Source organism: Tinamus guttatus, unplaced genomic scaffold (assembly GCF_059628265.1).
Source record: "Tinamus guttatus ecotype Peru unplaced genomic scaffold, ASM5962826v1 Tinamus_guttatus_pri_ptg000004l, whole genome shotgun sequence".
Classification (NCBI taxonomy): Eukaryota; Metazoa; Chordata; class Aves; order Tinamiformes; family Tinamidae; genus Tinamus; species Tinamus guttatus.
The window spans coordinates 8346730-8360183 of NW_028288538.1; the positions used below are offsets into that span (position 1 = coordinate 8346730).

The following is a 13454-nucleotide window of genomic DNA, read 5'->3' on the forward strand; positions in this document are numbered from 1 at the left end:
AGATAATTGTCCTTGTTCTTCATCTGCATCCAGCAGAAGCAGCTGTGGAATGTCCTGATAAGGATCCTGAGCTGGAAAACTGGAACCCCGGTCACGATGAGGAAAACCACGTCGAAATCCGTAATGGCAGGAAGCTCCTTCTCTCGTCATCTGCCACTGTCCATTCCATCCACATCACAGATGGAGGTAAAGCACGCTACGTCCCTGGTGGCGAGGCCGAGTGGAGAAGAATTTCTATTATGGCTCTTTAAACCATAATGTCCTGTATAATGCTGAGCGGGCTTCCTGCTGCTTGCTGATAAGCTGGGTTTGTCCAGTAGCCATCTAGTTTAGTTTGGTACAAGCGTGGGTGGTAGCTGAGATGATATCGGCTCTTTGGCCACGATAGTTAACCTATTTGTTGCTTTTGCTGGAGAATTTACAAAAATACTTCAATGTATTCATTAGTTCTACTTGTGCAACTTGCTTCAAAAACTTTTTTTTTTTCACTAAATTATTGTGCTGATAGCATCATAATGAAATAGTTGTGTTCTCAAGGTCTCAGGACAGGACTGATATGTACGTGCCTCTGTCTGTAAAGGCAGTGTCAGTGTTGCTGTGGTGTTAGCATGTACAGCTTTTATTCCTCCTGCCTCTGAACTTCTGCCTCAGATTTGAATGAAGTCTTTTTCCATTCAAATCTTAATCACTGTCTTCAAGAACTGGGCCTAATAAAAACCATGTAATGTCTTTCGGATTTGGCCTGGGAGCTGCTTTGGGAAGCATGGCCAGCATACCTCAATAGTTTAGATGAGAGCTCAGCACTGGGTTTAGCACGACTGTATCACAACCTTGGATGAGTTGCTATGAATTACAGCAAATGACATAACTTCTTCTATTTAGGAAAACTGGTTATTAAAGACAACGTACAACCTATCATTTTGCGTGCTAGACATATACTCATTGAAAATGATGGAGAGCTGCATATTGGCAGTGAGACGTGCCCTTACCAAAGCAATGTGGCCATCATCTTGTATGGGCGGTATGTATGCACAATAAAATATCATCTTAGAGCTTGCTGGGATATCTCTTCCATACAGGGATTTATAAACTGTTCCTTAAAATTGCTTTGTCTCAGGTATACTTAGCATCAGTGCTGTGGGGGAAGTTCACCAGCTTGTTGGCACTTAAGAAGATTGGCCTTTAAAAATGACAATTTTGTTTCTGGTTTCTTTTCCTATTGATCGTGTTTGAAGATGATCATTTACCTTGTCACAAACAGATTACAAGATTTTTCCAGAATAGGTTTAAGGCCTAATACACTATTTCTTTTTAAGATTTTTTAAAATTCCAAAAAAAAATCTCCTCCTTAAATATACTTTCTTTTTATGTAAGAGTCAAAACCAAATGAGACAAAGGATAATAAATTTCTGTGTTGCAGAACACTACAGGATCTCTAGAATTTTCAAGGATGCAAATCCCAACCTACTAATTCCTAGTTAGGGTCCGAATTTCCTATGGAAATTGATTCAAAAATGTACATGTGGTCTAGGTTTCAGTCTAGGTTTCATATAATCTGTGTTCCAGATTGCTGCTAGTCTTCAGTAGGTTTTAATATTATTTCAAATATTATATCTTCCATGGAGTGTGAACGATTGCTGTTTCTTCATTGTTGTTGAAATAAATGCATTGCAAATCATGACACTTCTCTCCTGGGGCCGTAGCAGAACAAGGAGAGAGGCTTCTTGACTATCAGATTCTAAAACAAAATTGGATTCTTTCTCCTCTCTTCTCTTGCAGAGCGGATGATGGCAGCCAGCCAAATCCCTACTTTGGGCGAAAGTATATTGGAGTAAGTAGGGGTGGCACTCTTGAGATCCATGGAAAGAAAAAGTTATCCTGGACTTTCTTAAACAAAACTCTGCATCCTGGTGGCATGGAAGAAGGTGGCTATTACTTTGAAAGGAGCTGGGGCCATCGAGGTGTCATTGTCCATGTTATTGACCCAAAGACAGGGGCAGTTGTCCATTCAGATCGGTGAGTCACTTTAAAACTACCTGGGTCTGAGGGTCTTTGGGAAGAGCATCTCAGCAAGATCTGGGACATGCATTTCAGCATTTGGTTTAAAGGGGTCTGATTGCATGTTACTATACAATTCCTTCTAGTTATAAATAATTTTCAGGAGACTGAGTAAGGTTAATGTCTTGCTATACTGTTAACTAGAGCTTAATCAATTCAGTTGGCCAGAAACCTCTCATGTATCTTTTCAAGGTAGTGAACTCTCCTGATCTATCTCATTGTCCAGTGCATGTGAAAATACTACTTCTGTAAGCAGCAGAAAAGAGATGATTTCTTTATTACATTTGGTTGTTAGTGCCAAAAGCTGTGGTGCTCATGAAGTAAATCTTTTGGGGTGTTTCTACCACTTTAGGTTTGATACCTACAGATCAAAAGGGGAAAGTATGCGTCTTGCCCAGTATTTGGGCAGGGTTGCGGACGGCATGATCCTGTCAGTTGCAGTGAACGATGAAGGATCCAGAAACTTGGACGACACAGCCAGGAAAGCAATGACCAAACTGGGCAGCAAGCATTTCCTCCACCTTGGGTTTAGGTATGTGCCTGGAGTGCCAGCTCTACCAGCACAGAGGCTTTATTATGCTCTTTGGGTGCCTAAATAATTCCACTCCCTCAAAGGCACAGGGTTCTTCACAAGGAAAAAAAAAGGAGGGGGGGAACTTTGCAATAAGAAGTCTTAGCAGTTATTTCGGTAGTTTAAGATGCACTCAGTGTCTATACTGGGCTTTTTATTAGCAGGTTGAGGAATAACATATGATTCACAGTAGAAAAGATATATTTTTCCAAGATAGTAATCCCACAAGTTACTCATTCCTATTTATTTGCAAGCTGTTCTCCAAAGATTTGAGAAGTATGTCTATATCCACACAGTGGATTGGATGGATTGAACATTAAGGAGGCTAGAAGAATAGCAATATAGCCCTAGCTAAATGTATAGAGACAGGCATGCTCATCTAATACACATCCCGGGTGTAGTGCAGCACAAGATTTAGCATTCATTAAATTTATGCTGTGGACTGTAACTACTTCTGCAGCCAATATAGTGTCTATATTGGCACACCCACTGTTTTTGAGAACATGTACTGTATCTATTTTATTTTTTCTGTTTATCAAAAGTCGTGCAGGGTTTTTTGTTATTTTGGTTTTTTGAGGGTGGATCTTGCTTTATTGATCATAGTCTGTACAGAGCATGGAAAACAAAAACAAAATAACCCCCCCCCCTACTTTTCAGGGATAAGTAATTAAAAAAAAAAAAGCAGTCTTTGGGAACAGACAAGTGTCAGTGTGGAGTGCAGTGGAGACGGAGTGTGTTTTGGGGAGCTGATGAAGAGTTGGTGTAAAATGCAATAGGAACTTCTCTGCACTGGATAAGGAATTTCAGACAGCTTCTCTTAAGTATAACTTAAGAATAATTTAGTCATATGGCTTTCCATTGCAGCCAAGTCTATAGCTAGGAGTAGGGGTGTACACCTCAGCCCTCAGGTGCTTTTCTAAAGCTGTTCGGCCATGTGCTGGGAGCTTTCTGACTGTCAGGGGGTGGTTGTAGCGACAAATGCGGGGCTGTCTCCAGTTGTGTCGCACTCGACCAGATGGCCAAGCCGCCTGGACCCCCCTTGCTGCAGTGGAGCCAATGAGCAATGCTAATCTATGCAGCTCGGTTTCTGTGCTCCTGGCATTGCTTCCCGCTGCCTATTCCATCTGGGAGATGAGGAATGAAAGGAAAATCTTTGCATTCCTCCTCTATTCTTGCCCCGTTGAAATGCAAATTTGCTCTTTGAGTGAGCTTTTCCGCCCTTTTACTAATAAATGAAGAGCAAGGTTTTCAGCCCTCGATGACACAATTATTCCCCTTGGAATCTCAGCCAAACAGCACTGGTTTGGCTTTTACTGGACTTACTGGTCCTCCCACTTCATATGTCCCAGACAGATGGCATGTGTCCTCATGCATTGAGGATGAACTGGTTTAAAAATTCTGTTAGTGAAAAACTAGCTAGGGGAAACAAATAACATATGGAAATGAGGCCAATGCTTGGTTTACAAGACCAGCTAGTTTTGTATTATTTTAGAATATTTTTAGTCTGTTTTGAAGCCATCATCTTTTTTGTCATTTGTTTGAAATTTGGACGACCAAAAGATAATGCAAAAAAAAAAATCCAGATTCTTGCCTGTTGAGTGATAAAGTGTCATTCCTCCAGGGCCTTTGTGGGCCCCTTTTGTGCCACCACCACAGGTTTCAGTGGCTGTCAGTCCCTTTTTGCTCCCCTTGGAGGTCCAAGGGCGGTTCATTCCATTGCTTATGCCAACCGATGTGAGGCATAGGGTACCCTGCAAGACTCAAGAGTAAATCCTGATGCTACTGAAATCCTAGGGTATTTTTACTGATGGAGACACAACTTAATCTGTGGGACTACTTGCTAAACCCAGGGTAATGGTGATAGCCTCTCTGAGAGCACGCCTGTTATTCGGTTAGTCGTTGGGAAGAAATATGTTGCATTCTTCAGTTTCAAAGACAGAAACCCGATCAAACACCCTCCTGACACCAGCTCCTTGGGCTCATTTCCAAGTTTGCCAGGGTACCTCAGTGTGTGTCCTCCAGCTTTACTCATCCTCTCCTGTATTGCTGAGACCTCTTGAACCTACTCAACCAATAACGCTCAGGTAGCTGAGCACTTTTTTTCTGACACAAGATCAGGTCAGAACGGATGATTCAGGCTCATAAGCCTTTGCTCTTATTCAACCTTCAAAGTAAGGAAACTCTATGTTCAGAGACTATCTAGGTATTTTTATTGCATTTTTCTAACCAAATCATGTTTTAGAAATCCTCATGGATGACTCCAAAGAGAAGAGTGATATCAAAGATTTTCATATGAGTTAAATTCATTTAACCTTTTAATGTCCAACTGTGCACCTGGACACACACACACACACACCCCTGAACACATAGAAAGATCTTTGGGCTCCCCAAGGAGCTGCCAATGTCCTGTGTTCCTGCCACAAACAAGCTTCTTCAAATACTCGCTCAAGAAACTACTAATTATAGGTGTGTATTAAGAAGGGATTTGTCTTTGAACTTCCCTACTTTCTTTCTCTTGCAGTATATTTTCTAAAGAAATATAAAATGTTAAGATATTTTTAATTTCGACTAAACTGCCAGTCACATAAATTGTGCTGTTTTGAGTGTAGTGCCTTAAATGCAAAAAATATTGTGTTTTAAAAAATATGCATCTCATACATTAAATAATTCAATCCTCTCTCTTTTTGATTTCCCAGACACCCATGGAGTTTTATTACTGTTAAAGGAAATCCCTCCTCTTCTGTTGAAGACCACATTGAATATCAAGGTAATTCATGTTCAAAATACTTGCTTAACATTATCTCTAGAAGTATTGGAGTTAAAGATGAGATTAACAACATGGGCCTTTTGAACCCTGAGATAAAAGGCCAGGGCCTGCACCAGTATAAATCCGTGTAGCTCTTTTGAGATGAGTCTGCCTTCTTTGACAGAGAGCTGTGGGGCTATCCCAGTTATATCAGTTGAAAATATATGTCAATGTATCCTGTGTTGCTAGCCTCAAAAGCTCTTGCAAAACTACATCCTCATAAAAAACTCGAGCGCTATGATGTTTACTGTGACTTTTCATGACATCGTCAGAAATAGTTAATGACATCACTTGCTACAACATGAAATAAAAATAGCAATAAACATGAATTGTTAGGGTCTTTTTTATGTCCCCTTGATTTTTCAGAATTTTTCCTCCTGACTGTCAAAGTGTGGACAGTGTGTATAGAAGTGTCTGAAACCTGATTCCAAGATCAAGAGGTTTTTTTTTCTGGAAGTTGTGCAGGACTAACTCTGCATTATATGTCCAAAATATGCAAATGCGCACCTGAATCTTTACCTTTTGAGTTCTGACTTATACTGACTGCAGGAAGTGATTTTACCAGTCATTTTTGTTTTGCAGGCCACAAAGGGTCAGCAGTGGCCAAAGTATTCAAGTTGTTCCAAGCTGAGACTGGAGAACATTTTAATGTCTCTTCAACAAGTGAGTGGGTTCAAGGTAAGAAGCCTGTTTGTCCCTTAGCTCAGAGACAGGGTGCTGACAAACAGGGTGAAATCTTTTTGGAATGGTCCTTTTTGTTGTAATATCTTTCCATTGGGGAACAGTGGCCTTGCTAGCTGCTATTTACATTGCTGCTAAGCCAAGTAACAAATATGCACAGATTCTTTCTCCAGTTGTCTCCGGGTCCCTCGAGTAACCAGGATCCTTTTTCCTTTACTGCACTGTGTATGAAATTCAATCTCTTATGAGGAGATCACACATAACCTCTTATTTCTTTTGACTGCATAGTCATCATATCTACGTTTCAGACAACATGGAGTAACAGACTGTAACTTGATCTGAAAACCAGAATGGATAGCTAAAGAGAAGAACACACTTCCAAAAATCCGTAACTATTTAATAATATTCATTCTGCATCCTCCAATTATGTACCTTTTAATAATTCCAGTCTCTCTTGGCTGGTTACATTTTGCAGAATCATTAAAAACAGCTGACAGACTGGTAGAAAGAAACAGGAATCAGATCATTGGTGAAGAAACTTGTGAATGATATCTGGGATCAAATTATGCTTTATGCATTTTTGCAGCATTCATTAAGCTTGACTTTCAAATGACTTTTCTTGTTTGCACTTGTCTCCAGATGTAGAGTGGACAGAGTGGTTTGAGAAGCCTGATAAAGCAAGATCTAAGGACATGGAGAAGCTTTCAGACTTCAAAGCTGCTCATCGTGATAAAATCTGTAGTCAACCCATTGATATCCAGGTAGGCTTGCTTACCATTTGCTTCAGAGAGACGGAATCACTCTTTGGAGAGATTCAGATCAGAACATAAAAATACAGTGCTTGTCAGTGGATTTTGTTTCTAAATAGAATACACTGATTATTTTACCAATTTAACACCTAACTGACAAGATCTAATATGCAACCTCTGTATTTTTTGAGATAAAATGTTATAGAATTCAGCTTTCTTCAGTAAATTGTGGCTTCTGGCATGAGCAGGAGTACAGATGGGGCCACAGACAGCACAGATGTACTAGGTAATATGTGGTTCCCTGTTGGAAGATTAAAAAAAAAAAAAAAAAAGGAAAGAAAAGAAAATTTCAAAGTTTTTAAATGGTTCTGGAATGGGTCCTACCTGAAAAATTAATCACAGAATGCAATGATATGCTCAAGCTACCAACTGGTAGGTTGAAAAAAATGTTAGTGACCTTGCAGCCATTTATTTGAGTCGATTGGTTTTTCTCTGTGGAAAGAAATTTGAAATCTATCTGAGGCTAAACATTATAATTACACCATCTGGCCAGCATGCTGAGGGGAAATCATATACCTTGTTCAAGACTGCAAAAGGCTCCTCAAGGCCTTCCGAGAAAAAAAAAAAAAAAGCCTTTGTTGGTAAATGCCAGCTTATATATGTTACATATCTATTTGGTAATATAACAACAGAAGCAAAAGACAATAAAATGCTCTACATCACTAAGGTTCCTACATATTCTGAACGGGGAGAGCTGTCCTTATTCACAAGAATGCTGCTATTGAAGTAAATCAGAATGCTGACAGTATGAGTGAAAGTTTCCAAGGCTAGATGGTATAAAGAATCTCTGCTTGAACAGAAAGGAAAAAATTGCCCTATAACTTTTTGCCAGGTCTGAGGAAATCCACATTTATTTCATCTTCCATATGTATATATTTGAAGTGACAATTTAGTTTAGAATGGAGGTCAGATGTTCATTATGAACAGTCCCTTCTAGCATGTATATTAGAAGGAGAAAAAAGAAATACAAGAATCAAAGCTATTTTTCTGTTCTGCTAAATGAGAGCTACCTTTTTTTTCATGAATATTAAAAGTGAAACAGCATTTTTTAGTTTATCTTCAGAATCCCAGGGAAAATCCTCATGCAGTGTAATCTGGTGTTGCTCATTGACTTCATAAAGTTACACTGATTCGTACCAGCTGGTCTGCTCCAGCTATGCTACATGCAAGAAAACTGAAGATAAAATGATAATAATAGAAGATCAGCCCAGCCAGAGGCACATCCCTGCAGCTGGTGGTGCTAATCCAAACAGGGTAGCAAAGTACCTTCATTAACAAGGAAGGTTGGCATCAATGAGAGATGCGGGGTCAGGCTCATCATTGAAAGATGTTTTATTTCCTGGTGCTTTGTTAAAATGCATGTGCTGTTTGGGTAGTCCAGAGCAACAGGTTGCATTTTTGTGAAAGCATCAGGAGGATTGCAAGCCTCAGAGCCCAAACTGTGAAATCTAACCTGGCCCTGAGGACTGGTATTGCTCCAGCAGAAACATACAAGAGTCTATGTATCCCACTGGCAGCTGGTTCACATGTGTAAGAAAATGCCACATCATCTTGTTTTTTTGGGATAGCAATGCTTCAGTATGGATGTTAAAACAGCTTTGTATTATCTTAGTAGAGATAGCAGCTTTCACTGGTGCATGCAAAGGAAAAATAAGACACTGCAACCTCTTTTTTCTGCAAGGTTCAGACATAGTCTAGCCACAAGCAATGAAACAAATACAGTCAAGAGGCTTGAAAACCTTGAGTTCATTTGGGTACAAGCATCTGTGTTCAGTGTTTTCATCTGACCTCAGACAAATGGCAAGAGAAAATCTAGGGCACCAAGGCAGATGTTAGCAAAGCTCAGAATACTCCTTCCAAAAAAAGCACATGGTCTTAATATAGATATGGGAGAAACACATACACCTAGCAATAATCTACACAGTTTCCACATCAAATAGCTCTGTTTGAGCACCAGCTGGAGTGCTGGCTGGGTAGTACATGTAACAGTCATCCTGTTTTGTTATGCAACTATTGTGCATCCTCTGAAACCAAAGCAATAGCCTGTCCCCAAAGGTGCCAATGTGTAGATGCAATCCATTCACATATAGCTATCATATTTCATATAGCTTTTCATATTTCCATTCTAATTTCAGGCGATGACGCTTGATGGAGCAAGTTTAACAACAGAGGTTTTTTACAAAAATGGCCGTGATTATAGGTTCCTGTGCCATGGTAAGGACCAGACGGATGAAGGTTGCCAGAACTACAAAGTACGGTTCCTGTGCGGCAAATCTGGTATGTGACCTCTTTCTGGAAGCCAGACCCTCCTGTCAGTTGGAGGGCCTCCTCCACCAGCATGGCTGTTAGGAGGACGATGCAGGAGTTAGCCCCAAGAAAGAGAATCCATTTGAGAAACTTGAATTTCATGTAGTATTTTTGTTGCCGGTACCCAGAGACCTGTGGTCTCTTCTGAAAAGCACCTTGCCTGATGTAGGTAGTATAGACCTAATCTAGATCCGAGAAAGGCAGAAATACTGTCCTCTAATGAGTGACTTTTGCTCACATAAGAGTTACTTCAGTAATTTCCCAAGTTGCAGTTTTGGCTGGCATATTGACATGAACACAGATACAACGGCTGAAGATTTATCTTGGAAAAATTCCTGCACAGTAACAGAGGTAACAGGGTGGTGTCTTGAAAACCCAGCAATACTATGGCAAATATGGGGCAAGTCCCTTCTTCACGTATCTTGCCTTTCACTAAAGTATTTTGGAATGAGGTAGGATTACTCATCTAGTGTGCGAAGAGACAGCAGGTTTTAAAAGTAATAATTCTTTTTGTAGTTACCACTATTCTAACCTGGTTGCTAGACAGGATTCTTTAGTGTCCAACTGGTGGGACTAGAAAGATAGAAAACAGTTTTTTTTGAAAAAGCAGTCATTATGTTAATGACTACTTGGCTGCTGTAAATACCAGTGCCCCATGCTCTTGCTAAATGGGTGTGGTGAAAAGGAGTCGCTAAGAACTACATTTAAATTTAGTTGGATTAACTGAAAATCCACCTGTCTGCAACTAACAGAAACCATTTTCTTGTTTGCTTGCTTTCCAAACCAAAGTCAGTGAAGAGCATATTTGGAAGAGTTAATTGTTTCGTGTTGCATGAGGAAATCATAATTTTTGGTGGTGTTCAAAAAATGGTGCACAAAAATAACCCACGAGCAAGCGCTCTGTGATAAGATTAACTGAATTCACACTTGTGCTTTTCAGTGAAGCCCAAGCTTACAGTAACCATTGACACCAACGTGAACAGCACGGTCTTGAACCTGGCGGATGATGCGAGCTCATGGCAACCCGGGGACAGGATTGTGGTTGCAAGCACGGACTACTCCATGTACCAGGCGGAGGAGTTCCCAGTGCTGCCGTGCAGGGCCTGCAGAGCCAACCAGGTGAAGGTAGCAGGTAAGGAATTTGTCTTGTCATGTCAGTATTACGTTAGGTAATTCTGCCACTTGCACTGAGGTAACCCCACTAGGTAAACAGTGGGAGTTTTGAGGTGTTTTTCAGTAACATATGCCTTTCTTTCTTGAAGAATAATCTGTCTTGATTCTGATTCCTTTCTACTTTTCCTTCTTGATACCTGATTTTTTTTTCCCTGTTGAATTGATGTATGTATTTAAGAGATTAAATCAGTTAATGTGTTTGAACTACTCTTGAATAGAATTCTTGAAGAGAATTCTGCATTTCTATTTTTGAAAACATGCCACTTTCTGGAGAGCAGGGGGTGAGCCTAGCTGAACCAGAGGGTGAGCTAGGGGAGGAGCTGACCATGTGAAATTTTTAAGGCTATGAAGTAATATGTAGCTGGCTATTCTCCTAAGAAAGTTATATTTAACCAGAAATGTAATCTTACATTTTCAAAACTCTGTTCTGTGCTACTGAAGCTGCTGTTTCTTTTTACTGTGTGTCTAGACTGCATTGCTTTGAGGTGATGTGATGTATTAACCAAGAATTTCTGGAGTCATGTGGCCAACCATATTGTCTTGAGCCACAGTACTTGGAGCAATGGACTGTGTAGAGAGTCGTCTGCATTAATCTGAGCAGAAGGTAAAAGGAAGCGTTGCAGAGCAAGAGATTTTTCTCTAGATGATGACTAGCTCCAATCTGGAACATATTGCTGCTGCTGATCAGACATTGCAGTCTAATGATTGTACAGTGGCCTTCAGCTACTAAGTCCAATTAAATAGTGTAACTATGGTCAATCACAGAGTGTTATTAGTACAAGCACAAAAGTGAGATGAATAATTGGAGATGTGCATCTCCACTTGCATTTGTAAAGTGGTCTTTTTCTTTCAGAACTAGATTTTGAGGTACTGATGAACAGCATATAGAAACATCACCTTACTGCCTCTTTTGGGAATAGATGAAGTACTTGCAATTGCCATACTTTATAAAAACAAAGCTTACTTTTTAAATATATAAATGTATAATAGCTGAGCCCATATTTGAACATGGTATTTGTCTGGTGATAATTCATGCATATTACATAATCTTTTGCTTGAGCACTGCCAGTTTTTCTAGGCAGAGGTTTTGTGTATATTTGCAGTAAAATCTTTCAGAGAAACCATGAGGGCACTTGGAATGTCCAATGCACCAGGGAGTTTGCTCACTTCTGTGAAATGAGCTACTTTACCATTATCTCTGATGCAACCTCTTCTGGAAGATAAAAATCTACTTCCTTTGTAAGTGCTTTTTCACAGACCTCTAGTCATTCATTTTTAGGTGGCCTAAAGGAGAGGTGTTTGTGAAGCCAAGAAAAATGTTATTCTCAGTTTGAATGTATCATAGTCTCATGACTTAAAATGACTAGTACTTTCAAGTTATAAAGAAGAGACATCTCCAAACTGAATATTTTTCTTGAACAAGTTTTGAGCTATTGGAAAAACTGTTCCAGACTAGTAGGATACAAGTTACTTCATGAGGATGATCTTGGAAGATAGTCAATAAAAATAAAGACCATAGATTGATATTTCTGTTAGGCTCTTCCCATAATCCTAAGGATCTGTAAAATTCATGTAATTACATTTATCTTCCACAGCAATGGCCACAGAGTTGGTTTAAAGAAATAAATAAGGAGTTAAAAACAACAAAAAATCATGTGGTTTTCAAGTAAAGAAGCAAGTGGAAACACTTGTTAAAGTAATTGGGCTCTTGGTTTCCAATTACTCCTTAGGAGAATCAGGACATTCCTTTTATTACCACAAATAACTTGAATACTGGGGCCAAAGTCTGCCCTTACTTATATCCAGGCAACCCCATTGACGTCAATTGGGATTTCACTGATTATATCAATCAGGCCAGAATCTGGTCTCATAATAAAAATCGTATCCAACTTTCTTGCAGCAAGAGCACATTCATACTATAAAATAAAATGATCTGCCTGATCCTAAGTTCAGCCTAGGTGAAATAAATCCTGTGGATGGCTGAGCAGTCTGTAGGAGGCAGCTGGTCACTGTGCTGCTCTGTGCTTGGCCATCGTATAACCTCGTTCATCAGGGATACGTTTCAGGAACAGGCAGAAGAGGAATTAACAACCCTCTGGGTGGGTGCTCTGCACCCGTGCGGGCGCTCTGTGCACCCACCCTCGTGGCTCCAGCTCCCTGCAGCTGCACCCCTGCCCGCAACGACTGCCCGGGGAGGTGGCCATGCAACGGCACGAGGTTTGGGGCTCTTTTTTTCCAGCAGACTGAAGCATCATGGCAAGCGGGAGTGACAGACAGAAAGCGATTGCATAAAAATACCTGGCAAGCAGCAGGGCTGGGCCTGTTGCGGATGCGCTGGGTTCCTAATTGCAAGCAGAAGACCTTCCTCTTGAATAATGTCCATCTGCCTTCCCAGCAGGAGATCTTCAGGCTTGCTCTGCTCCTTCGGAGAAAAGGCTTTCATGCCAATGCACTAATATACATGGCCTGGGAGGCGGTGTCATTTGTAATAAGTAGAATTGCCTAATTTTCCCGAGAAGTTAGATTAGCAGTTGAAAACTCCAGAAGTGTGTCCTTTGAAAGACAAATGATAAAACCATTCCTACCCACGATGGGTTATATCCCTTTTAATCTTTTTTTTTCTCCTTTCTATTTTCATTTTTTAATCGAAACCTGAATGTCATATCTGAACTATTTAAGAGTCTCTTTGTTAAAAAAGATTCAGAAAACCTCTGCTTCATGGACAATCTGGTGTGGCAGCCACTTGGCATCCCAAGCTTTAATTATAATTGATGCTCTCATCGTTTAGTAATATCTTAATAGACATGGTTTAGAGTATTGTGCCAAATAAGTCAAAGAGTTAGCTCATGTGCTATTTATATTGATGCTTCCTGATGAAGAGTCTTACTTGCTTTACTTGCTAGAAATGGCTTGATTAGAGGCAAAGATGATGAGTGTTGAAGGAAAGTAAGGCTGGTCTTTTCAAAAGAGCTTAAGCAACTTAATACTCCATTCTCATTAAATTTTAGTAGGATTTGGGTTTCTAACTGTAGCCCTCTGAAAAAGCTCA

The 13454-nt window shown here is 40.1% G+C and overlaps 1 protein-coding gene across 1 annotated transcript in view; it reads left to right on the forward strand.

Moving 5' to 3' along the window:
• The window catches only part of CEMIP (cell migration inducing hyaluronidase 1), a 51622-nt gene that overhangs the window by 2957 nt on the left and 35211 nt on the right, over positions 1–13454 (forward strand). Inside the window, exons 2-10 of the mRNA XM_010214145.2 lie at positions 34–186; positions 883–1021; positions 1780–2016; positions 2411–2590; positions 5326–5396; positions 6018–6113; positions 6756–6877; positions 9061–9202; positions 10173–10364. Coding sequence (XP_010212447.2) covers positions 34–186; positions 883–1021; positions 1780–2016; positions 2411–2590; positions 5326–5396; positions 6018–6113; positions 6756–6877; positions 9061–9202; positions 10173–10364 — 1332 coding nt within the window. The remainder of the gene's footprint in view (positions 1–33; positions 187–882; positions 1022–1779; positions 2017–2410; positions 2591–5325; positions 5397–6017; positions 6114–6755; positions 6878–9060; positions 9203–10172; positions 10365–13454) is intronic.